The 27842-nt window shown below is 42.5% G+C and overlaps 1 protein-coding gene and 1 long non-coding RNA gene across 3 annotated transcripts; both read right to left on the bottom strand.

Moving 5' to 3' along the window:
- Window positions 1-34: 34 nt before the first annotated feature.
- Window positions 35-3599, bottom strand: LOC311055662 (uncharacterized protein). 2 transcript variants are annotated; one of them, XM_084071917.1, is made up of 7 exons: window positions 3550-3599; window positions 2965-2994; window positions 2669-2728; window positions 1931-2200; window positions 1369-1398; window positions 1073-1132; window positions 35-588 (listed from the first exon to the last, which is right to left on the bottom strand). In XM_084071917.1, exons 2-7 carry the CDS (start codon window positions 2987-2989, stop codon window positions 383-385), a joined length of 651 nt encoding a protein of 216 aa, XP_083928043.1. In that variant the 5' UTR covers window positions 2990-2994; window positions 3550-3599; the 3' UTR covers window positions 35-382. The 2 variants fall into 2 exon arrangements, with proteins under 2 accessions (XP_083928043.1, XP_083928044.1); XM_084071918.1 differs by having other exon boundaries at window positions 3545-3563.
- LOC311055663 lies at window positions 35-27204 on the bottom strand. The gene is made up of 5 exons (XR_014601813.1): window positions 27144-27204; window positions 24885-24911; window positions 24588-24647; window positions 23090-24129; window positions 35-124 (listed from the first exon to the last, which is right to left on the bottom strand). It is a non-coding gene; the product is annotated as an uncharacterized lncRNA (long non-coding RNA).
- Window positions 27205-27842: the final 638 nt, after the last annotated feature.

Below are 27842 nucleotides of genomic sequence, written 5' to 3'. Positions count from 1 at the left end.
AGGCTATTATGCAAGTAAAAATGTACTGAGTTGATTATTGATTACTGACCACATTTATTGGAAAATAAACATGCATTGTATAATCTCACTTTTTAATAGTGTGACATAAAAATAATCTGTACTGCTTTAGATATCAATCAACATATCTAAAGTCTAAACGTTGAAGTGACAAGGTGACAGATAACATTTCATTATAGCGTTATAAACTGTTCACTGATCTTACAGTTAGATTATATGACATGAAAATGAAACAGTACTGCGTTAGATATCAATCAACACATCTAAAGTCTAAAGTTGAGTACAGTGACAGCGCATACATTTTTTGCTGTTTGAAACTCTGCACCTACACAGAGTAGGTGCGGCATCGGGTTGTTTAGTCCCCCTAGTGACCCTGCGGTTTGTAATTGGTCCCTTTCTCGTCTATCCAGACCTCCCCTTGCTTGCAAAACTTCACCCCCCCATTGGTGAGGATGGCTGGCTTGTACTTGCCACAGCATTTCTCCACCGGGTAGTTCTCAAACAGTGGCTTGCCGTCTGGGCATTGGGACGGCATGTGCTTGGTAGTCTTGAAGGCAGTGACATGCATGTCTTTGTCGACGGTGCAACGCACATGGTCCATGGAGCCGAGGGCGATGTGGGTAAGGAGGTGACAGGGGGGAGAGATAAAGAAGAGAGTGAAATGAAATTGAAGGAGACAGAGTAAAGAGTGAGAAACAAAAAAAATAGATTTGTGAGCAAAATAATTACAAGCATTTAAAGGGTGCATTATCATTAATTTCAAAGACACCCAGTTTGATACGCATTTGGCCACGGACCCCCATTTGTAATATGATTTTCTCTTCCCTTTTTTCTAAATCTCTGGGACCCTAATATACACTATGAAATCAGCAGTGTTGGACAAATAAAACCTTAAGGGTACATTTGGTTCCATTTGTACATTCTCAGAATCACCGACCCGTAAGAGTCCATTTGGTTCCTAGATATTTGGTGTAATTTAGGAATGTGCATTCAGCTAGCAACATGGCAGAGACACAGAGAAGGCAGAGAGGTCAGAGGTCATTGTTCTACTTACCTAATTTCATTTCAGTACTAGCACCGGCGGTAAGGTTGCCATAGTTGGTGCCATTGTTTACTGAATATGGAGGCAACAGTGGAGGTTGGATTAAGGAGATTGAGAGAATTGAGAGAAAATTAAAGAACAAGAATGAGAGAAAGGGAGAAAGAAGAGTGAGAAAGTTAGATGGTTGAGCGAGGATAATGTGCATTATCAATAACAATTTCTGTCACAGCACACTCTAGTCTCCCATAATGCATGCAATATAATGTACATACGTGCATCTTCTTGAGGGTGAGTAGAGCTTTACTTACCGACAGAAGAAGTGGTAGGGCCCATTGTTTCTGCAAAAATAGAAAAAATGTGTGAGAAAATAAGGCTTCATAATAAATGTATGGAGGTACTAAGTTGGCCTAGAGGCAGTTTTTTTTACATTTTGGAAAAAAAAATTGTATCAGCATATCAAATCGACAGGAAGTGATGCCCACAACACCCTAGGAAACTTGTGGATAGGCTTATATACCGTAGCTGTGTATTTTAGACAAAAAATCCTTGATTATGAGGGCTAAAATCCTAGATTTTGCGAAATATGCGGGGTGTTGTCAAATATGCAGAAAGATCAGAAATATGAAAAAGGTTGCGATATATGCAGAAAGTTTGCTCAGAAATATGCGATTATGCACCCCTTTTGAACCCCCCCCCCCTCGGCATAATCTGCACCATTTGGCAAAATATGCGATAAATTATGTGATTGCATTGTTTAGTCCCCCTAGTGACCCTGCGGTTTGTAATTGGTCCCTTTCTCGTCTATCCAGACCTCCCCTTGCTTGCAAAACTTCACCCCCCCATTGGTGAGGATGGCTGGCTTGTACTTGCCACAGCATTTCTCCACCGGGTAGTTCTCAAACATTGGCTTGCCGTCTGGGCATTGGGACGGCATGTGCTTGGTAGTCTTGAAGGCAGTGTCATAGATGTCTTTGTCGACGGTGCAACGCACGTGGTCCTTGTGGCCGAGGGTGATGTGATTGACACCAGGCCTGAAGTTCAAGCGGTTGCCCTGGATGATGCTGCTGGTGGCCACCTTATTAGGGCTGTAGTAAAGTTCTACTGCGTGGCTGTAGGCATTTGCAGCAGTGAAAGGTGCAGCTGATAACATGAGGGGGAGGAGATGGAGATAGTGGGTAAGGAGGTGACAGGGGGGAGAGATAAAGAAGAGAGTGAAATGAAATTGAAGGAGACAGAGTAAAGAGTGAGAAACAAAAAAATAGATTTGTGAGCAAAATAATTACAAGCATTTAAAGGGTGAATTATCATTAATTTCAAAGACACCCAGTTTGATAAGCATTTGGCCACGGACCCCCATTTGTAATATGATTTTCTCTTCCCTTTTTTCTAAATCTCTGGGACCCTAATATACACTATGAAATCAGCAGTGTTGGACAAATAAAACCTTAAGGGTACATTTGGTTCCATTTGTACATTCTCAGAATCACCGACCCGTAAGAGTCCATTTGGTTCCTAGCTATTTGGTGTAATTTAGGAATGTGCATTCAGCTAGCAACACAGCAGAGACACAGAGAAGGCAGAGAGGTCAGAGGTCATTGTTCTACTTACCTAATTTTGTTTCAGTACTAGCAACGGCGGTAAGGTTGCCATAGTTGGTGCCATTGTTTACTGAATATGGAGGCAACAGTGGAGGTTGGATTAAGGAGATTGAGAGAATTGAGAGAAATTTAAAGAACAAGAATGAGAGAAAGGGAGAAAGAAGAGTGAGAAAGTTAGATGGTTGAGCGAGGATAATGTGCATTATCAATAACAATTTCTGTCACAGCACACTCTAGTCTCCCATAATGCATGCAATATAATGTACATAAGTGCATCTTCTTGAGGGCGAGTAGAGCTTTACTTACCGACAGAAGAAGTGGTAGGGCCCATTGTTTCTGCAAAATAGAAAAAATGTGTGAGAAAATAAGGCTTCATAATGAATGTATGGAGGTACTAGTTGGCCTAGAGGCAGCCTGTGTTCCATCAGTTTTGCATTAGGGGCAGGTTGTGGTTGGGGTTGAGGGAACATAGTGTTCAGAATCAGAATCTTTATTGTCACATCACAGGTTTACAGGTGTAAAGAAGTGGGTGTGGTTTTCAGAGAAGGTGGGAAGAATGTTGAGGTAGAAACCGGTCAAATAATCAATTATTAATTTGGGGTTGAGGTAACATAGGTATCTACCGCATGTTCAAGAACCTTTCCGCTTATTAGTCCAGTGGTTTGCCGGATTAGTCACAGACAAACAGACAGACAGACTCATTTGTAGACGTCTTGCCTCTTACTGTACATGGCCACACTGCAAAACATATTTTCCACTAAAATCATCATTACCAATAACTGATTAATATATAATTGCAATAATAATGATCATAATTTTCAGCCATAAAATAAGGGCAGAACTATGAGAAACAAATCCTAAAAATGAACCTAATGTTGAGTTTTACCTTACCAGTGATGTTGTGTGGTTGTTGGGGGTTGTTGTTCTATGATGTAATCTTGTTGAGTTCAGCTGATGATGAGAAGAGTAGAGATGCACCTGTATTTTATAGTCTCCTGCATCCGGGTTGTATATGTGGGCGGAGAAAAATGGAATAAAATATCTAGTGGAGTGGTTATACAACTGGAGGAAATTGGCACGGATAAAAGAGTCACTGTTCATTGAGGCATGAGGAAGAAAATAAAGAAGTTAGGCGCCTTTGCATCACACTATTGTGACCCTGCATTCCTTTAAATGCTGCCATGCCATTAATGGATCACTCATCATGTACATACCGTTTCTATTGTTCCATCTGCATACTTTCTCAACATTTTTGAGTATGTTCAACATATGGAAACCACAACTAATGAAGCTACGTTGACACACTATACATCTAGTTTAGGTGGTAGAACCAGCTTTCCTGTCACCTCCTGTTCTCAAGTAACACTATCCTCTGAAAAGCCATCTGTGTATTTACTGTAATAACCATAAGTATAATACGCACCCATTCACCTTTGCAACTAAGTGGCCCTTTTGCTCCTGCAATGTAAGATGGAAGCACTACTGAAGAGACCCAATTATTGAAATCCCAAACATGGAATATATATATATATATATATATATATATATATATATATATATATATATAATATGCCACATGTAATGCCTGTCTCAGGACTGCCCTGCCAGTATACAGTGGATAACCTCCCAGTGTCCAGGTTTTCTAAAGCCACGGTTCTCAAAGTGGGGTCCGCGAGACCCCTGGGGGTCTGCGACACATAGCCAGGGGGTCCGCGAAATAATTCAGATTATAATTTATTTTTTATTTAAAAAAAATGTTTTTACATTTTCATTTAAATTATTTTGTGATATGAAATGTGAGTTTACCATAATCACAGTAATCCTTAATCATATTCCATCAGAAAGAAAGAGAAAGTGAGTGGACAAACTCCACTCACTTTCAAATTAGAGTACTGCAGGCAGGCAGGTGTGATTGTCTGTGTACGGTTGACACTCGTTGACGCTCGTTAATGTTATAGGCGTCAAAGCAATTATGCTTCTGCACTGTAAAATAGGCCAACATCTAATCTAAGATTAGTGGGACTCATTGAAATGACCACCAGTGAGTCCCGGGACTAATTTCATTGAAAACCTAACCTGCACAGTTTGTGTGTGTGGGTGGAGGAAATAAAATAAAATATCCAGTGTTAAATAACCGGTGGAAAACTGGTCTATACCTTTATTAGAAGGACAAACCCCTTGAGATGCATCATCTCATTGTCGAGAGGGTCGACCACTTTCTTTTGAGATTCTGTGGATACTAAAGCAAGGATGCTCAGTATGCCTTAAGTTATATGGTGACGTGTAGTGGTTTAAAAATTGTTTCAAGTAATGAGGGTAGTTAAAGAAAATACATTTGAAAATAAATTGCAGCTAGTGAGAATTTGAGTGTTAACCACGTGTTAACCAATTGAGAGACTCATACAGAGCAGTGGTGGGTTCTATAATAATAAGGGTAATAATAATAATAATAATAATAATAATAATAATAAGGGTAATAATAATGATAATAATGGTAATAATAAGGGTAATAATAATAATAATAATAATGATGATGATGATAATAATACACTTTATTTGTATAGCACCTTTCATGACATGAAATGCAGCTCAAAGTGCTTTACAGAGCAAGGATACAATTACAGAAAAAGTACAAATAATGTATCAATAAAGCAAAAAAGAAAAGCAAAAGCATAAAACTATAAAGGCATCTACAGAGACTGTTGTAGGTTACATAAAGAGGGTAGAGATTTGTTTCGCAAGTATTCTGATATATAATATCAACATAATCTAGTTGGTAGTAATATCTGTGAAATTATCATTTTTCTAACCTGGAAGGTAAAACAGTAAATGGACCGGTATAATATTCTTAGGCTGTTATTTAACAACTGAATTGATATGGGTCTTTAAGCTTAGGATCGAGCCAAAGATATTTGAATTCCTCCTGTATAAGTCATATATGTGTGATAGTGTATTTTTATGCTGCTTTGATATCCACTTGTCTCATTGATTGCTTTAACATTCCTGTATTAGATAGATCATCCCTCCCTCCTTATCATAATATTCTGCACGCACGCACGCACGCACGCACGCACGCACGCACGCACGCACGCACGCACCCATGCACGCACGCACGCACGCACGCACGCACGCACGCACCCACACACACCGGTACTTACATACATAGCACACCCTCCTCACCCAGTGGTCACGCCACCCAAAGTAATTCCCCAGCAGAACCACTCATAACCCATAAAGGTATATCCCTACTATTGCGGTTCTCTAACCTCTGGCCAGGCTGGACTCTACAGCTAGAATAATGCAATAATATGCTACAACACTGATGATACGTCCCAGGTGCATCCATGTGATGTTTCCTTTATAGTCCATTGTTTTACAACTTTTTTTTCTTTACTTCTACATTCTTAATCCTTTTCGGTTTATCGTTTTTTGCTCTTCAGTTCCCCCTTTTTTAAATTACTATTACTAGGCTACTATTAGCTCAAACAGGGCAAGTTATACACAGTGATGCTATGCTCATTTGGGATGTGCTTGCACCGTATTTTAATGACGTGGCGCGCACGTCACTTAACACCTACACTTCAGGTCAAACAATGGACAATTGATATGCATGTAGGCTAATTCCTATGTTAATGTACCTGGTGTGAGTCGGGAGCCTTTGTAAACTTGGTTTGAATGTGTGAATTTAAACTCTTTTTAAATCTATGCGTGTGTCTGCACGTGCTCCTGGTCAAATAGGTTCCTGCACGCCGTGCAAGGCCGTCCCATGAGCATAGCACCACTGGTTATACCTGTTCAAAGTTTGCATTTTTCAATTGATTTCTATAGCGCCAATAGTTGTGAGTTTCGTGTCTTAGTCATTTGGCATAGCCCTCTACCATATTGTTGAGTTTCGTAAAAAGTGACTGAACGGTTAAGCCACAACTGCAAAAAATGGCGGAAGACGAAACGGTAGAGATGCAATAAGGGTCCAAAGTTCCTGTGGTCTGAATGAGAGGCAAACACTTGGCTGACTGAGCTATTCGGTCCACAGACTTAACATTGTGAGAAGGGAGCCCACGCAGATGATTTTTCTCAATGAAGCCAGGCCTCTACAATATCCATTGATTCATGGAGGCTTCATTTTTTCACGGTCAAACTTCTCTTCAACTGGGATTTTGGCGGTGGCGTCATTAGGCGCATTAGGTGGGGGCTTCGGTGGCTATAGCCACCAATGTTTTGGCATGCATGTGCCCGTTGCCTGGGGGGCTAAGCCCCCAACCTAGTAGAGACCTAGCGACGCGTCTGGATTTTGGTCCTTAAAGTTGACTTCTTACAGTGCTAGAAGGGCAACACCGATATCGATACTGTCGGAATATGAAGCCGACTAACCACATGTATGAGCGTAATTATGATACTATAATCCATCTGTGTCTAGAGAGATGAAATAAAATACATTGCAAACTTTTGTCACGATAACAGAATTTGTGTTTGGAATCTGCATTATAAGCAACACAATACAGAGATACATTACAATATCCACAATGCCGCAGCACTCTGCTCAGCTGTTCAGAGTGCTCATTTGTTAATTGCATGGGCTGCTTTGTCTCAAGTTCAATCTATTCTCTTTCTATGTCTTATTGTGCTATTATTGCATATTGCTTTTTGCCTCTCATTTCTTGGCCCCGTTTATCGCTGCTTGCAGCTATATTCTTCTTTGTGATTATTCTATCGATTACTTTATTGATTCATTGAATAATTGAAAAGTGTGGATTTTAATAATAACAAATTATTATAAAATCAACAAATCAGCGAATGAAAATCGACTACATTGATTAGTCTGATTAACCACTTACACCCGTTATAATTTGTTGTACAACAGTGTCACTGGTATCCTAGATGCTTTGTAGAACTTAGCCTGTCGTGAAAAAACTTCACTATATCCACTACATCTTTAAAGGTTTCATTTAAAGCCAACCTCACTTACGTGCTGAATGTGTACAGAACCCTTCTCAGCCCAGATATAGTAGCCTACTGTTTTTAGTATTCAATACTAACTAAACATGGGCTAATTTTTCTCTGTCTGTGACAGCAAAAACAGAGATGAACCTCTGAGCAATTACAGTGTGCGCAAGGAAGCTGTTAAACAAAATGTGTAAACATTAGACATGACCTTTAAAAACTCAAAAAAGTATTTATAAGGACTGTCTTTATACACAGTTAAATCCTGAGTGTTTATTTGATTCAGAGAGAGTACAAATGTGCAGTCTCTCTAAGTTACAGGTCCACTTGGTTCCATTTGCACAAAGGGGTATTTCACTTTAAACAGGCTTATAGGAGGGGGGGGGGGGTTGTCTGATTAAAGGAATATTAAATATGGAATCAAGCCACTTAAACGCTGTCTGGGGTGCTTACACAAGTCTGAGTAGATGCACGTGAAAATGAACACACTTAGTGTTTCAATGTGAAATATCCCTTCAAATGAACACTCAGGATTGTACTGTGTAAGGTAGAGTGGGCAACTGATTGTGGACTTCATTTACCTTTTTGAAGTACTTTGACAGGTACATGGGTATCTTAATGTTTTGGTGTATCTTGTAGACCAGGCCCATTGCAAGTTGCTGCACTCTGTCCTCAACCCTGAGCCATCCGACCATCCGGCTCATTGCAAAATGAGCAGGGGTTAGGTGAGTTGTAGGATCAAGGCCAAGAAGTAGCCTTTACCATCAACACTAGTATCAATAAACGTATATGTAGTAAATTAAAATATGTACAGTATATGTTTGTCGGCAGCTTTACTCTTAACCAATAACCATGTGGATATATTATTAGCATTTAATTTCCACTTGTGGAGCGTTGTCCCAGATGTTTAGGGAAGGCTCAGACAGGATAGCTTCCTTATGTTAGCTGATCTGAGTCAGAGTGAGTACACTGCAGGTTGTTTTATTATGGAGATCAGATTGGCATTGATGTAGAATTATTTTCAAAGTATAAGAGACCTTGTGGCACTGTGGACCACATGGGACCTGGGGAACATACTGTAGGACACTGGTTTCCAAACATTTTAGCTCAAGACCCAAAAGAGAAATTAGGACCCAAATATAGCTTTACAAGCTTGAGCTTGTAAATCTGCTATTTTCACTACTTCTAAATTATGTTTTTAATTGATGAAAAGTTGTGATTTCTTTGTTTAAACTTTAAAAAATCTTTTAAAAAAATCAAATCATTTATATATTTTTTAAATGTAGGAAACAAATATATATATTTATAGTGTTTAGGACCCTGGGAACATTCTGTAGGACCCTTGGAAAGCACACATGTAGACCTGAGGAACACAGGACCCTGGGAACATACTAACCTGACTCCGCCAGATGGGGGCGGTATTGAGTTCACAGGTTCCCAATACAGCCTCCAGCCTAGGAACACAAACAGCTGAGCCATGTTAACTGTAACCTACATCACACATTAATTACAAGGACATGCATATTAGATTGCAGAGTTGGTTTCTGTCTAGACTGAAAGAACGAGCCCAATCGATGGTCTTGAAGGGCGGAGCCAAACCCAGGCGCTGGATTCCAGCGCCTGGGTTTGGAGCACTCTGATTGGTTAGGAGATAACAAGGTCCTAAGACCAGCGTTCCCGCAAGGTTCTCCCAGGCTTTTTTTCTTTTGAAACAAAAAAAAAAGGCATGGGTTTCCGAGGCTAGTTTCTGTCAGACTAGTCTAGGACAAGGAAGTTGGTTTGAACCACATAGGTTGAAGTCCCAACCCTGAAAAATGTAAGCATGCAGGTGCCATATTTCCCCCAGTTTCTACCTCAGCTGTCAATCAGACAGATGTATTACTGGCAGTGAGGACAGAGAGAGAGAGAGAGAGAGAGAGAGAGAGAGAGAGAGAGAGAGAGAGAGAGAGAGAGAGAGAGAGAGAGAGAGAGAGAGAGAGAGAGAGAGAGAGAGAGAGAGAGAATCCATTGACAGAATAGGGTGAGTGCCCTGGGTCACCAGTCACGGAGGGGCACAAATGCAAACGTTTACGTTTGTATGTGTATTTAGGTAGAGTTGTGAATGTTGCAATTGGGTTTATGTGCCACTTTCTCCCCCCACATAGTCGAGTCCACCTGGATGTGGTGCCCAGCGTTGGTGTCTGCTGGAATTCAAAATGCAAGGACATCAGCTAAGCAGTGTGCTAAACAAAAAACAAGTGACAGCATATAGGGTTAAAGTGGTTAAGTGTTATCTTTCCTGGTGCCCATTGGGGCTTAAAGGACATTTATAACAATATGTAGTCAATCTAGGCATCACAATATTATAGTTTCAGTCACAGTGTTATTGTTTACTGAATTCTGAAAATGTTCACAGGGTCATACATAGCTGTTATTAAAAACACTGAATGACTTTGCTGTTACAATAAAACAACTTATTTGCATACACAGTACACACATTACAGCCTTCAGTATGTATAAGTTAAGAATTTCCTGTTCTAGCCTATAACAGATGCATTCTCAGATCATTATTGCCTACCCTTGTTTTCTATACTTTAGCTATAGACAAAGTTCTGACTCATTTTTGCATGTAATCATGTTCATACTTCACCCATTCATAATAGTCCTCTACTACTGCTGCTTTTATACTTCCTATTCTGTGTATATATCAGGGGTCTTCATCATGGCAGCTTGTAATGGACATTTTCATAAATATTTCATTTTTGCCACGGACATGTAAAATAATAACTTTACCAAAAACACATTGGCCTAGCCCTAAATGTATACTAATGGACTCCTAATGTGTCATAGGGTCTATTCCATTGTGCTGCACATTTTAAAACAATAGTATGTCTGCATTAACTACTGAGCCACTTAACCACCCCAATTATTTTGGATGATAATTGAGTCTCATCAGTATTACACATCATATGGCTATTAAAGAGATTGCTGGCTTTCAAATGACAGTTTGAAACAGTTACTTGAGGACAGAAGGAGATCAAGGTCTTCCAATTGAACGATTTGTTTGGTTTGGCAAGGTAGCTTCAATAGTTGTGGTTTCCATTAAGGTGATCAGGTATGTTCTGTTGGAACACTGGAACAAGGAAACTTGAGAGACAAAAAAGATATGTAGCCTACATGATGAGTGATTATTGAAGGGCATGCCAGGATTTTTATTGAATGCAGTGTCACAATAGTTTAATGCGAAGGCACCTAACTTTGATCAGAGGTGAGCTAACTTTTAGGTTGGAGGAGGTCCTAGGCTGTGGATGGAGGGTTTCAATGGATAATGATTGTAGAGTGTTATTATAGTTGTTATTGTCATTATTGGACACTTTGAAACACTGTCTCTCGACTAAACGACAACCAGTGTATGACCACTACAATCTCTCATCTTTACTGAAGGAGGCCACACGGAAGAGATTCCAGGGTGGTAAGCCTCCAGCTACTTACCATGGAAGATGACACACCATAGGGGAAATTATAAGCAAAACAGTTCCTGTCAAACAGGATCAAAGATATCTATCTGCCAAGAAAGCCCTCCTAATCTTTCAAGGGAAAACAAAAGTTTTCATAGTCACTTCAAGGCAGGATATCCACTAAAACCATATGGATGTACAAAATCTTCATAGCTCGCACAAGTAGTAGTACTACGCACACCTTACTGCCCTATGTGGCCCTTAGGGCAGTATCGTCAGTCAGCTTGATGTACAGTACAAGTACATCCCCCAGCCATGACGTACAAGTACACCCCCTGGACATGATGCAAGTGTGTCGCAGGGACTTCCAATCCGACCCTTGATGCGGAGTGCCAAGCAGAAGGCATTTGGTCCCATTTTTATAGTCTTTGGTATGACCTGGCCAGGAAATTTAACCCCGACCTCCCAATCTCAGGCCAGATACTCTAACCACAAGGCCACGCACAAAGAGGCTGGATAATCCTGCACAGCCTGCACGGCCTGAATGCTGTCTGAAGAGGGGCAACAAATCTTTGAATTGAGTTCACTGACACTGATGTCATTTGTCTTGCAACCTGATGGTACCGTCAGCTATGCAAGCACACTTACATAGTACATCATTGGGAACAAGAAACAGATTATCAGTACATGCACTTGGTAAGGGGATGGCTGCAGCCTTACAAGGGTTCCATGCCTTTTCTACTTGACAGGATATTTTGCTGGTGGGCATTGATGATGACGTGGTAGATGGAGATCCTTCAATTAACATGGTTACAAAACTGTGTAATGGAAGATGCCATCAAGACTAGTTTCATTGATGTTTATTTTATTTGTACATTTATATTTGGTCATCATTTCTTGTTTTCATACATTTTATGTGCACTATGCAGTTTAAATTAAACTTAATCTGAGAAGTCTGTGACCATTTTTTATATTCTTTGTTTTATATGATATACTTTTTTTCCATGCAAATTATACTAAAAAGGAAAATTTGCATAACTTCGTTATTGGGAGAGATGAATTTATCAGGTGACCACACTCAAGAAACTGCCCAACCAGGAGAGGAGAGGACAATGATTTTGGCGATGCATCAACAACAAAATACTACCAGTGATGGTTATCCCCTAGTTAAAGGTGCTTCATTACTTTTTGGTTTTCTTCCTTGTGCCTTAAAAGTGCCTAAGTGGCTGACTTGCCAGTCCACTCTCCATGTTTTCTTTAGAATAGGTAGGACACTGATTTAATTAATGCTGAAATACTATTATTTTAAATGATGTAGCACATTGGCATTGGACACATTAGGAGTCTGTTAGTATACATTTCAGGGCTTAGATCAAAAGTGTTTATGGTCATTTTGTATGTGGCAAGAATAAAGTTTTAAGAAACTGTCCATGACAAGCCGGCATTTGGCCATTGTTGCACATTGGACACATTAGGAGTCCGTTAGTATACATTTCAGGGCTTAGATCAAAAGTGTCTATGGTCATTTTGTATGTGGCAAGAATAAAGTTTTAAGAAACTGTCCATGACAAGCCGGCATTTGGCCATTGTTTTTGGCATTTGGCCACTGTATGTGGCAAGAATGATGTTTGACAAAACAGCATGATCCCTGCAAATCAGTGTTCTGCTGCACATGAGTGTTGTATTTCTACCCTGCAAGACAAGCAGGATTTCTACAACATCATTCATTTATCAACATGCAATGACAGAATGAACGCCCAAACCAGATATTCAACTGATTTTCAGCGACAGAAACATTGGAGTTCCTTTTATATCCCCCCCCCCCTTAAACAATGCTTGGTATGACTTGTCTTGCAGCTATCTAAACATTTAGCTATTGAAGGCTACAGTAATCGTTACTGATAATCAGCATGAAAAAAGAAAATGGAAAGGAAATTCTGTGTTTCAGAAATGACTAGTTATTTTTGCCTGTGATGCAATTCAGCTACATTTACAGTGAAATGGACAGGAATACATTCAGCACCTCATCACTTGCAAGGACCGGAAGGTTACATCCGATGTAACCCAGGTTCTCTATCGTGGTCGAGACTGGCTCTCCACTACATATTATTCAATATGTACGGGAACACTCTAAGACACACCGTGAGGAAATAAGCAGACCCAGCTGCCCCCGCGGCAGCCCGAAGTAGTTTAAACCCGAAGTATCAGAGCCCAAGGCGTGCTCCAAAATCCTGCCATCCAACGAAGTATGTAATACTCGTGGCCTAGGCGCAAGACGCTACCTAGGCCCAGCTGGCGTCAGGCCAGTCAACTGATTGTTCACTTAGCTAGCCCGCAAGACGCAGGGCTAGCTTACCATGCACGACATCACTCCGAGCCCCGGCCCGTCCTACGGGAGCCGGGGTCTCGGAGGCACGGTGAGTATGACCTGCTCTACTGCCTGGAGCCCAGCACTCGCTCCGTGAATGGGGTGCTGGCTGCCACAGTAGAACCTGGTGAATGTGGAGGGCGCCGACCAAGAGGCCGCCATACAAATCTCGGACAAAGGGGCACCTCGCCAGAGCCGACGAGGTAGTAAGGCCCCGTGTCGAGTGTGCCCGTACTCCTGCCGTTGGAGTGGCTTGCTTGCCTGTCTGTACGCCTCTTGGATTGTTTCCACCACCGAATGAGAGAGCCTAGCCTTAGAGAGTGGTTCCCCAAGGCGGCTATGCCTATAACAGACAAAAGCTGGTCTGTTGCACCCATATTGTTAAGCATTTCATGTTATGTTTAACAACTGCACATGTATTCACTGATACAGCCACCTGTGGGCCTGTGTCCACCGACAGTACGTCCTCAGGGCCCTGACAGGGCATAATAAAGACTGCCCGCCCGGCCCTGCTTCACCGCTTCCCTGCTTTTCGGAGGGTTGAAGGGGTGCAGCTCAAAGACTGACCAGCTCAGAGGACTGACCGGCTCGGGACTCTGACCAGACCTTAGGGTGGAATGCAGGGTTGGGCCGCAACCACTGTGTCACCGCACTGACGGAACTATATACCCGAACGCGGTAGCTGCCGCCAGCAACACGTCCGTATGGTGCATGACTGTAAATGACAAGGAATGCACTGGCCGCATGTTCAGGAGAGCCGGGGCACAAAGTGTGCCGTGGCTGCCATCAGCCCCAAAGGGCATAGGCACAGCCTCCAGGTCAACCTGGCCCTCAACTGAAAAACTGGACGGGCCCTGAGGGTGGCCCGTCCCCCTGGAGCAAGGGACAAGTCCCTGCTCCGGCCTCTAACCCATGCGGAGGATCCTCGATTGTGAGCGATGACGCCTGCAAACTCTCTTGTCGAGGCCCAAAGTGCTGCCGGAGCCTGGCCACATTGTTGTGGCACTGCTCCTCTGAGCAAGCCCGCACCAGCCGGTCATCCAATTTCGGATGCGGAGGCTCTCCCGACACCCAAGTCCCAGGACTGCGTCCAAGCACCTTGTAACATGCGGGGGGCTACTCTTGCTCTCCTTTAGGATTTTGTTTGTTTTACCTATAAACGAGCCGTAGCAGCGACACCAAGAGGGGCGACACAACGCCCACTCTCCGAACTGCGTACTGCAGTTGGTGAAGTGGGCTGCCAACACTCGTAGTCTCTCATAAACAAAATCCATCTCTACAGACCTGTCCAAACCAGGCAGGGCAGGTAAAGAGGGGGAGCCATAGCCTGAGCTTGGCTCTCACCGCTCTGCCGCCCTCGGACGTTAGTCTGTTGGGCTGGAGTAGAGACGGCAACACACCATATATGTTGTGCTCCGCTCGTCCCTGACAGTATGGATGCGCTCCGCTGGAATCACCAGACCCGGTTCTCCAGCAAACTACGCCACAGCGCGTGTAAACCGACCCAGTCGGCGATACGCTGTATAGTGTGCAATGACTGATTCAGGGGACCCCTGGCAGACCCCGCCCGTTCTGTCTTGTGTCACTGAGACCAGATCCGCAGACAGAACTCCGCCACGGATGCGTAAACCGACCCAATCGGTGATACGCCGTATAGCGGACTATAATGGCCGCCCAGGTTGTGTTCGGAGACTACCAGACCGCCCGCCAGTGTTTCCACTGCCCGAACTCCGCCATGAACGCGTGAACCGGCCTAGCTGGTAATACGTTGTATAGCGGGCTCTAATGGCTGCTTTATGTGTGTTCTAACAGACCACCAGCACGCCCCACCCAGTGTTTCCACTGACGGGACTCCGCCACGGGCGCGTAAACCGACCCAATTGGTGATACGCGGTATAGCGGACTATAATGGTCGCCCAGGTTGTGCTTGACAGACCACCAGACCGTCCGCCAAGTTTTTCCACTGACGGGACTCCGCCACAGACGCGTAAACCGACACAATCGGTGATACGCTGTATAGCAGGCTATAGTGACTGTCCACACCCGTGGTGGAGAAAGTACTCTATTACTTAGGCAAGCTGCTCACCGCCCTGCCGGAGCATTCCTGCCGTCACCTCCCGTGCACATCCACGAGCCTCCTTAGCTCGTTGTGGCCGGGCACTGGCCTCTTGGCCCAACATGGCCGATGGCTCAATAGGCTGCTTCATCGGACAAGCTCGGTCCTCCTGCCACAGCTTGGACTAGGACCGCCACCGATGGCGCCTCACCGCCCGGAGAGCAGCCATACCCTGCCTGTTCCTCAAACAGCCTGGGGAGCCTGCAAGCCAGTTGCTGCAGCTCCTCAATAAGGTCAAGGCTATTGTGGTCACGCAAGCGCCGCGTAAGCGGGCGCTGATACAGTGACGGAATAGCCTCTGTGTTGGCTAGCTGCATCCGGATAGCCCTAGCTCTGTGCATTCTCGGGATGAGAAAGGAGCTTACTCCGTGGCCTCACACCGATGACCGGATTCTACCACGCAGAGTTACACCTAGGTGTGTAGATGGCCCCGCCGTGCAACACACCGTATATGGTGCGCTCCGCTCGCCCCTGACAGTACGGATGCACTCTGCTGGTATCACCAAACCCGGCTCCCCAGCGAACTACGCCACAGCCACGTAAACCAACCCGGTTGGCAATACGCTGTATAGCGTGCAATGACTGATTCAGGGGACCCCTGGCAGACCCAGCACGTTCTGTCTTGCGTCACTGAGACCCGATCCACAGACAGAACTCCGCCACGGACACGTAAACCGACCCAATCTGTAATACGCCGTATAGCGGACTATAATGGCCGCCCAGGTTGTGTTCGACAGACCACCAGACCGCCCGCCAAGTGTTTCCACTGACGGAACTCCGCCACGAACGCGTGAACCGGCCTAGCCGGTAATACGTTGTATAGCGGGCTCTAATGGCTGCTTTATGTGTGTTCTGACAGACCACCAGCACGCCCCGCCCAGTGTTTCCACTGACGGGACTCCGCCACGGACGCGTAAACCAACCCAGTCGGTAATACGCCGTAAAGCGGGCTATAATGGCCGCGGGTATAATCCTGCGTTTGTGTCCGACAGACTACCAGAGCGCCCCGCCCAGTGTCTCCACTGACGGAACTCCGCCAAGGACGCGTAAACCGACCCAATCGGTGATACGCCGTATAGCGGACTATAATGGCCGCCCAGTTTGTGTTCGACAGACCAGCACGTCCTGTCTGTGTCACTGGCAGATCGACAGCCAGAACTACACCACGGTCGCGTGAACTGACCCCGTCAGCGATGCGCCGTATAGTGCGTTATTTCACCTGAACGCAGAAGCTGCCGAACCAGGCAGCTATACGCTCGTATGGTGCGGCTTTGCCACCCTGGGACGTTCAGTCTGTTGGGTTGGAGTGGGAACGGCTTGCCTCTAGGCAACCGGCACCTGGCTGGAGCATTGTAGTCGCGGTTGGCCCGAACATGGCCGATGGCACCACTGGTAGCCTAGGCAGACAGTTCCGATCTTCTGTCTGTAGCTGCGACTGGGACCGCCAGAGGTGGCGCCTCGCCGCCCAAAGCGAGGCCAGGGCCTGTGAGGAATTTAGGGTTAAGAGTCTTGCTCAGGGCCAAATTTCATTTCATCGACACATTTGTTGGCCTGGAATCGTACCTGGGGCAACCAGGGCCTCTGGCTCCTTAGGCGGGCTCACTAACCACTCAGCTATGGCTGCCCCTAAATACGGGGAAGGTTGCTGACTAGATGACTCTTTTCTATACCCACCCTCACTAACCTTAACCTCAGTAAAACAACAACCTAACCTCAAGAAACACTATTTGTAAAATGAAGAATTCCAAATGCTGATCACTTCAACACATTGTTGGGGACAGGGATTGAACCAGCAACCTATGGATTCACTGGCTGCCTCTCTTCTCATTGAGCTAGAGATATGGCCATCTCTGATGGTGTCTGTTGATATCTATAGGTTTTTCCGTCCGTTATGAACCAAGCCTCTGTTTCACTAACTACTGTAGATCACTGGTTCACAAAACATTTACCAATAAAGTTTTTTTTTGTCTCCTCGGAATGGAAACTAGTTGCTATCTGAAAAGTTGTGAGATTGTAGATCGGCTATTTTCACAAGAAAGTATGTCATACATAAAAAACAACTACTCTCAAATAAGAATTTCCCGTTATCTTTAACAATTGCACATGTATTCATTGATACAGTCATGTTGTGTGCAATGCAAATATAATGAAGTCTATAAGAGGTGGGATTCAAACCGGCAACCCCATGGTTTCAAAGCAGATGATTAAACCATTGGACCAACAGACCTGAACTGGTGTAAAGGGAGTTCACACACATGACACACTTTCACGCAAATTGCTCAGAAATCCTGGGTTTAAATGTTTTTCAAACTGCTCAAAATTACAGACAATCTAAGGGCGGAGCTTACTGGTCAAAGTGATAGATGTGTTCCTCATGAGTCAAGGCACATGTGTAAGCAGGTTTAATGGCTGTCGGCCAAACAAGGCATGACTTTTGCCTGTTTAAAGTTTGTATTTTCAAAAAAATGCTATAGCGCCCCCCTTTGACCAATTGGAGTAAGATTGGTTTCAGTGATACTTGGAATGACCCTCTACATTATTGCAAAGTTTCAAACAAATGTGAGTCTGCCTGAACTTGTTAGGGGCAGACGAATAATTGTCATAAAACTGCAATATTAATTGGCTCATAAAAGCTTAATGTTTTCACTTAGAAAAAATCCAAACCATTTTTTTGTCGGCATAGGTCCAAAGTACATGTGTAGACAGTTTTGTGCAGATTGCTCAAAAATCCCAGGAGGAGATTGATTTTAACTGCTTTTCATATAATTCAAAATGGTGGGAGATCTAAAGGTCAGATAAGTTTCATGGCTGCAGGTCAAACAGGGCATGAGTTGTACCTGTTCAAAGTTGGCATTTTTCAACTGATTGCTACAACGCCACCCTTTGGCCGATGGTTTTGAGTTTCGGGTCTTCGCCGTTTGGCATAGCCCACCATATTGCCAAGTTTTGTAAAAAGTGACCACACGGTTGGGCCAGAAGGGTGTTTTGGGGCGAGTCCGGTTAGCCTGCGCCATTGCCTTTCCCTGCGCGACACCGTTGCACAGTATAAACAACAAATTAATACATATTTTGGGCTTTACATCGATTCTCATTCAACCTTGATATGCAAAAGTAGGTTTTGTTTTGTTTTGTTAACGTTAATTATATATGTCATGATATATGTGGCCTTGCGCAAGGTTTTGCCTATAGTTGCCTGCTGCAATCAGTGTCACCAGCTTTCACCAACTTTCACCACTTTATCCATTGCAGACAGACAGTCACTGTGCTTGCATAATATCCACGACCACGACCCACACGTGTTCGGGTCCGGCTTGGTTCAGATTCTATCACTTCGGAAAATCCCGCTTCTGTTTATCAACACCCAAGGGAACCACCCTACTCAGCGCTGATTAGGAGGAGACACAGCTGTGTCTCTCAGCTGTGTTGTGGCATATCAAAAATAGCAGACATACAAGCTCACAACACGGCGTGTTGAGACGTGCTGTGAGCTTGTAGCTCTGATATTGTCAACGCGCGACACCATCGTACAACGAATAGGCTAATCTATAACTGCAGCGCACAGCATTAGCAGTAGGCTTTCGGAATTAAACCACACAGTCAGATCATGATAAAAACTTTAAATGATTATGGTTTTAATGGTTGTAGCCAAATACTTTATCCAAATAATAATATTTTATAATAGGCTTAAATGATAAAATAGCCTAATAACAGCATTTTCCCAACCGGCCACGTTGGCCGTTGGTGTTTATAATTACTGGCCAATTAAACATTTTACCGGTCAATGGGCGGTAAATATCGGCTAACGGAGTCCCTGGCCCAGTGTCCAGTCCATGTAGACACATGTAGATCGTCTATTTTCACTATTTTAAAATGTTTTTCAAAATAGTAAAAAATGCCAAAAAAGTGTAGGCATAAGGGGTAAGCTGGCGCGCAAGGTAGGGCCCTTAGACAAAGCAGAGACTTTTAAAAACCTTAAAATTATCAAAACTTAAAAGGTGATACTTTTCCAAAATGCTACAATGATGGTATGAGTTTAGTTTCCTTGATGGCTCTCTTGTCCAATTGATTGCAGGACTGTGGCATCAGCAAACGACCAGTTTGTGAAATAATATTCAATGTGTGATAGGATCATGCAGTAGAGATAGTTTTTTGCAGCAGTGGTTCTCAAGAAGGGCTTAATCTATTTGAAAATTTGCAGATTGAATTTTACTGTGTTTGTCACCCTCTTGACGTGTTTTCTGAAAGTCAGGTTTGGATCCAATATGACGCCTAGGTATTTGAATTGGGAGACTCATTCTAATTCCCCCTCCAAAAACACCCTGGACCTGCTCTCTTGCACTTGCTGTTAGCTGAAATATTTATACATACGGTTTTCTTTGCATTTAGCATTAGACATGTGTCTAGATCTAAGTAAGGGGATCCAACACCGTCGACCATGACACGCTGTTTTCTGTTTGTTAAATAGGATTGAAACCATTGTATTGTTTCAATTGAAACATTTTAATATGACAGTTTTGTAAGGAGGACGTCATGGTTGACGGTGTCAAACGCCAAACGATATAGGTCACAATGGACCATAATGTGACATGCATGTGACACACAATGGACCATCATTAATGGACTGCATGTGACATGCACGCACGCACGCACGGACACACACACACACACACACACACACACACACACACACACACACACACACACACACACACACACACACACACACACACACACACACACACACAGAGCACACACACATACAGAGCACATACTTAGAACACACATCTGTTTCGTGCCAGAATAGACACTTATGTTACTTCCACATATAAATACTGTTGGTATAGAGATTGGCCCTGTTTCTCCACGATGGTCCAACATGTAACGGCGCCAGATTGATCCTGTGACTTTTTCTAATAAACCATTTTTTACTTTAGAAATGTTAATGCCCGAGTCCCACGTTTTTCCCATTCTGCAAAAGCCCAAAGAGATGACATTTCACTACAAGTCCTCTTCAGGTCAAGAAACACAGCAAAGATTTCACCATTTCAATAAGGACACAGTTTGCAGTCTTAGTGGAATGAAGGGCACGGAAACCAAATTGCATTGTGTGGAGTGGGGTGCAACCTTTGTCGAGATGTTTAATCAACAATTTTGCTAACCACTTCTTAGCTACCTTTGAGACTATAGGGATGATGCTTATCGACCTATTGTTGTCCACCAATGTTTTGGAGACAGATTTAATAATGGGGGTCACCGTGGCCATCTTCCAGGCTGATGGGACTTCCTTTTGACTGATAAACTGATCATGTGATCGGTTTCATTACTGCCTCTATGTGTGTCTTTATGCCGGCTTGTGATTGGCTGAATGGGGTAAAGTGATTGGTTATATCTAAAAACACTATTCTCAAAGTAGACCCCATAGACCCCATAGACCCCATGTAGACATGTTATGGTTGGGACACAGCAGATAGTAATATTATTTAGAGCATATATCAAAAAATAAAAGCTTCCCAGAGCTTTCACAGCTTTCCCGCCTTTTTTTAAACCGGGAAGTCATACAGGGGACCTTAGAATATAGCTAAAACCTGTTTATGCCTGACAACTTTAAAGGACAAAACCTTTTACAAAAAAAACACATTTGAAAAAAAAGTTGATGGCAAAAGTACATTCTTATACCTATGTTATCAATACACATGGTTAGTTTTTGTAATGCTTTTTTTTAAGTTGTGAATCATTGTCTTAGACAGGGGTGTTTTCTGGCAGAGTGAAAATGTAGATGTAAAAAAAAAGAAACCAGACAATTGTTTTTTATAAATCTTATCTAATTCATATATATAAATCCTTTAAGAATATATTTTTTTAAATTATCTTGTTAATAAATAATTCTCAAGAATGGGTGCATACATATTTTAACACAAATCTTCTCTTCTGGGGGTCTCTGGCACAACATATCAATTTCGGGGTCCTTGGCACAAAAAGGTTTGAGAAGCACTGATTTAAAATCGTTTTTAAAAAAATCAGCAATGCAGGGTCCTTCACTATTTTTTACTCTGTGACATTTTTTTCATTCAAATTATAATTACCTAGTAATACAGTTTGCCAAAAAAAATACCATTCCCTTTTGCATCCTCAATGATTAATAAAAATGTTTAAAAAAAATGTTTGCTTTGGCCTTTCTTAAGGTCTTAGTTACCCTGTTACGTGCATGAGTGAACCTCTGTCATGTCCATCGATAGTCCAGATTTCAGACTCTGTTTTAACAGCATGTCTCTGGACTTTAGAGTAACAGGATAGGTGGACACCAAGGAAGAGTGGGCACCTCTGTGTTAAATTGGCTTTTTTTTTTTTTTTTTTTACAAATTGTTAAAAAAATATATATATGGAAAATGTTTTTCAGTAAAGTATACATAATTAGAACATGTTTAAACATTGACAATTAAGGTTTAATATTTCTACAACTGCTACAAATTGCTACAAAACCTGTATATCCAGTCATCTTGGGTCAAAAAGTTGAAGTATAAAATTAAGCCTGATAATGATGTACCGTGCATGTTCATATCATGTATACTTTGCATTACTTAAAGGAGGAGTTCACCCAACAAATGACTTATTTTCTATCAATTGCACACCCTATGAAGCCTTGAATCCATGGATTATTTTTTGTTTTTGTCGCATTCCTAAGCTAATAATTTGATTCCCGTCTCCTACCGCCTAATGTATCCGGTAGGAGACACAAAGTAGATTATTTGTGTCTCCTACCGGAAATACACACGGTCATCAAATGATTGTCTTAGGAATGCCACAAAAACTAAAATAAATCCATGAAATCAAGGCTTCATGGGGTGTGTAATTGATAGAAAATAAGTCATTTTTTGGGTGAACTCCTCCTTTTAAGACCATTTTTCAAATATTTAGTTTTCTTACATTTTGGAAAAAAAAATGATGTATCAGCATATCTAATCGACAGGAAGTGATGCCCACAACACCCTAGGAAACTTGTGGATAGGCTTATATACCGTAGCTGTGTATTTTAGACAATGAATGCAGGCAAAAAAATCCTTGATTATGAGGGCTAAAATCCTAGATTTTGCGAAATATGCGGGGTGTTGTCAAATATGCAGAAAAATTTGAAATATGCAAAAAGTTGCGATATATGCAGAAAGTTTGTGCAGAAATATGCGATTATGCACCCCTTTTGAACCCCCCCGGCATAATCTGCACCATTTGGCAAAATATGCGATAAATTATGTGATTGCATGATTGCATTTTTCCGGAGGGTCTACTAGTTCCTGTGTTGAGCGTAATTCAGAACCAACGCAGAATTATGTTTCGACACAACAAAGCGTGGAGAGCTGAACCGAACACATTTCGGCTGTTTGGCTGTAGTATCCATTGGGCCATTTTACATGGACACACACTCCAGTTTTAATGTAACAAGTGTAGACTTAGGCTATTATGCAAGTAAAAATGTACTGACTTGATTATTGATTACTGACCACATTTATTGGAAAATAAACATGCATTGTATAATCTCACTTTTTAATAGTGTGACATAAAACAAATCTGTACTGCTTTAGATATCAATCAACATATCTAAAGTCTTAACGTTGAGTAGTGACAAGGTGACAGACAACATTTCATTATAGCGTTATAAACTGTTCACTGATCTTACAGTTAAATTATATGACATGAAAATGAAACAGTACTGCGTTAGATATCAATCAACACATCTAAAGTTGAGTACAGTGACAGCGCATACATTTTTCGCTGTTTGAAACTCTGCACCGACACATAGTAGGTGCGGCATCGGGTTGTTTAGTCCCCCAAGTAATTGGTCCCTTTCTCGTCTATCCAGATCTCCCCTTGCTTGGCAAACTTCACCCCCCCATTGGTGAGGACCACTGGCTTGTACTTGCCAAAGCGTTTCTCCACCAGGTAGTTCTCAAACAGTGGCTTGCCGTCTGGGCATTGGGACGGCATGTGCTTGGTAGTCTTGAAGGCAGTGACATACATGTCATCGTCGACGGTGCAACATATGTGGTCCATGGGGCAGAGGGCGATGTGATTGACACCAGGCGCGGAGTGCAAGCGGTAGAGTTCTCAACGGGCCTGAAAATTAAGGCTCGGCAATAACTGGGCCCGACTGGGCCGACCCGAGGCTCGGCCCGAACCCGAGTATTACCGTCATGTTGGGCCCGAAAGCCCGAAAAAACCCGAGGGGGAAAAAAAGGGGAAAAAATAAATATGATTTTGTATTATTTTTATATTTACATGCATGTACTTTTTCTCCCGTTTTTTGTTACTTTATTTCGGTTTTAGGGTTAGGGGGAGGGTTAGGTTAGGGTGATAGATATATATAAAAAAAATAATAATAATAAAAAAAAACTTTATTTTTATTTTTTCATTTTTTTTATTGGTGGCTTTGGATAAAACATTGGTGGCTATAGCCACCGAAGCCCCCCCCTAACGACGCGACTGGGTGAGACTTCTTCCCGGTTTCATCGATGTATCATAGATGCATAATATAACGGCCCCGATCGTCTCGCACACCGTCCGGATCGTATTGTTGACAACGATTGCTGCCCAGGCTAGCAATCGGTTCATGGTCTCTGATAACATGAGGGGGAGGAGATGGAGATAGTAAGGAGGTGACAGGGGGGAGAGATAAAGAAGAGAGTGAAATGAAGTTGAAGGAGACAGAGTAAAGAGTGAGAAACAAAAAAATTAGATTAGTGAGCAAAATAATTACAAGCATTTAAAGGGTGCATTATCATTAATTTCAAAGACACCCAGTTTGATACGCATTTGGCCACGGACCCCCATTTGTAATTTGATTTTCTCTTCCTTTTTTTCGAAATCTCTGGGACCCTAATATACACTATGAAATCAGCAGTGTTGGACAAATAAAACCTTAAGGGTATATTTGGTTCCATTTATACATTATCAGAATGTATAAATGTCCATTTGGTTCCTATTTATTTGGTGTAATTTAGGAATGTGCATACAGCTAGCAACACAGCAGAGACACAGAGAAGGCAGAGAGATCAGAGGTCATTGTTCTACTTACCTCCTGTTGTTTCAGTACTAGCACCGCCGGTAAGGCTGCCAAAGTTGGTGCCATTGTTTACTGAATATGGAGGCAACAGTGGAGGTTGGATTAAGGAGATTGAGAGAATTGAGAGAAAATTAAAGAACAAGAATGAGAGAAAGGGAGAAAGAAGAGTGAGAAAGTTAGATGGTTGAGCGAGGATAATTGTGCATTATCAATAACAATTTCTGTCACAGCACACTCTAGTCTCCCATAATGCATGCAATATAATGTACATACGTACATCTTCTTGAGGGTGAGTAGAACTTTACTTACCGATAGAAGTGTTACTGCCCATTGTTTCTGCAAAAATAGAAAAAATGTGTGAGAAAATAAGGCTTCATAATGAATGTTTGGAGGTACTAAGTTGGCCTAGAGGCAGCCTGTGTTCCATCAGTTTTGCATTAGGGGCAGGTTGTGGTTGGGGTTGAGGGAACAATGGCCCTCATTTATCAACGCGGTGCAGCACGAATAATGAGCGTACGGCGAGATCACCGCACCTTTCGGCATTTATCAATATATCCTGACGTGGGCAATCACACAGCTGAGCTAGCTACCCATAATCACTGTGTATGCGCGCTGCGTGCGTCGCGACTTGTCTGTGAGAGAGAGAGAGAGAGAGAGAGAGAGAGAGAGAGAGAGAGAGAGAGAGAGAGAGAGAGGGGGGGGGGGGGGGGGGGGGGGTTGCCAGGTAAAGTGTATGTAAAAAGCAAACATTTGCGAAAACCTGCCCTTACAGTATTGATTGATTGATTGAATATTTTATTGGCAGAAAGTACAGTTAAAACACTTTGTCTAAAAGGTCCGTCCAAAAAAGTCCTTGCGGTCTTGTTTCCATTGAGGTCCTTGGTATTCAATTCATAAACATATAATATTCATTGACCGGTTGCTTATTGCTCTCACAGAATACATGGCAACACTAGAAGGGGTCGGGACCGGGTTAGAAAAGTAAACAGGATTTATGATGAGACAGAAAATAGCATGTTTTCAACTAGAAATTATGAATTTAGGAGATATTTGGACGTTGGAGGGACATCTATTGTGAGTGAGTACAGAATGTTTAATGTGCATAAATGGCCGCCGTGCCTAAGTAAAAGTGCAAAAGTATAAAATGCACTCGTATCAAAAGTAAAAGTACTCATTATGCAGAATGTCCCATTTCAAGTTTTCAAATGTATAAAAACCTTTTGAAAATAGCTGAGCTTGTAGATCTCTGTGAGCTGTAGATCTCACCCTATAAAGGCTACATCTCGAGTAAAATTACTCACAAGGACTGGAGTACTTTTACTTTTGTTACTCAAAGTAAATTTTTATACCAATACTTTTGTACCTTTACTGAAATACATTTTGAATTGACTTTTACTTGTAAGGGAGTATTTCTACATTGCAGTATTTATACTTTTACTTAAGTAAAACATGAGAATATTTTTTCCACCACTGGTTATGAACAGAACTGACTATATATTGGCTTGAGGTGGCTAAAGTGGCCAACGCGAAATCGCGCAGACACCCGACTTAATGTTTTGAGGTAAAAATAATAATAAATTAATTCAAAAAGAGAAAACACGAATAAAATAATAAGAAATTAATAAATAACCGAATTAAAACCGGAAAAAAATCGCGCGAACGCGTGCATGAGGCATGGGGGGGGGCCCACTTTCAAAAAACCTGTCCCCCCACCCAAGAATCCTGTCCTCAGCCCTGACCTGCAGAGCAGCATTGTCTGACGGTCTGACAGTGACAGGCATCTGGACACATATATCCACTCCAAAATGTATATCTACACTAATAAATAATCCCTGTGAAAATATAACATTTTATAAAGTAATTTAAACAAACTGCTTTAACAGTCATTCGGTTGCATTGGCTATTTTCAGCGCAGCAGTGCTTCTGCGAGAGAATTTTCGTGAGCCCCGACCATCTTTTCACTGACAGTGAGGTCTACAAACTTACAGTAGCTTGTCCTATGTTATGGAGTTATGTCATAGAGAGTTATGTAGGCTACACAACCTGGCTGGGCTAAGGATATAAACCCGACGCTCCAATATTAACGTGGCGGCACGGAATCACTGCATTCCGCCCGAGTCTCATGTACCGCTACGGACACGGACATGAAAGACAAAGTTGGGCGGGCGTGTGTGTGTGTGTGTGTGTGTGTGTGTGAGAGAGAGAGAGCGAGAGAGCGAGAGAGAGAGGCGTGTGCGTGTGCGGCGAGGCCAGCGGGGGAAACTGTTTCTTATTGGCTTTTCATGTCTTTGGTCGTATTCTGGTTCGTCTTCATGTCGTAAAATCGGGGCGTTTTGAGAATATTTAAGGGCGTGTTATTTAAATGACGCTCGGTTTCAGCCGTCACATTTATCAACGCTGGGACCAAGTGTACGCTCGGATCAGCTGTGTAGGATGCGTTGATAAATGTGACTTCGACGTTGATGTACGATATAATTGCAATAATAATGATCATAATTTCAGCCATAATCGGGCAGAACTATGAGAAACGAATCCTAAAAATGAACCTAATGTTGAGTTTTACCTTACCAGTGATGTTGTGTGGTTGTTGGGGGTTGTTGTTCTATGATGTAATCTTGTTGAGTTCAGCTGATGATGAGAAGAGTAGAGATGCACCTGTATTTTTATAGTCTCCTGCATCCGGGTTGTATATGTGGGCGGAGAATTTTTTTATAAAATATCTAGTGGAGTGGTTATACAACTGGAGGAAATTGGCACGGATAAAAGAGTCACTGTTCATTGAGGCATGAGGAAGAAAATAAAGAAATTAGGCGCCTTTGCATCACACTATTGTGACCCTGCATTCCTTTAAATGCTGCCATGCCATTAATGGATCACATGTACATACCGTTTCTATTGTTCCATCTGCATACTTTCTCAACATTTTTGAGTATGTTCAACATATGGAAACCACAACTAATGAAGCTACGTTGACAAACTATACATCTAGTTTAGCTGGTAGAACCAGCTTTCCTGTCACCTCCTGTTCTCAAGTAACACTATCCTCTGAAAAGCCATCTGTGTGTATACTGTAATAACCATATACGCACCCATTCACCTTTGCAACTAAGTGGCCCTTTTGCTCCTGCAATGTAAGATGGAAGCACTGTCTGTACTGATAAGACCCAGTTATTGAAATCCCAAACATGGAATATACACATACTGTATATATATATATAAATAGACCCCTTAACAGACGACGTCACACTGATAAGAACCAGAATGCGT

Source organism: Gymnoscopelus microlampas (assembly GCF_963454915.1).
Source record: "Gymnoscopelus microlampas genome assembly, chromosome: 11".
Taxonomy (NCBI): domain Eukaryota; kingdom Metazoa; phylum Chordata; class Actinopteri; order Myctophiformes; family Myctophidae; genus Gymnoscopelus; species Gymnoscopelus microlampas.
This window is presented reverse-complemented; position numbering and strand designations above follow the sequence as displayed.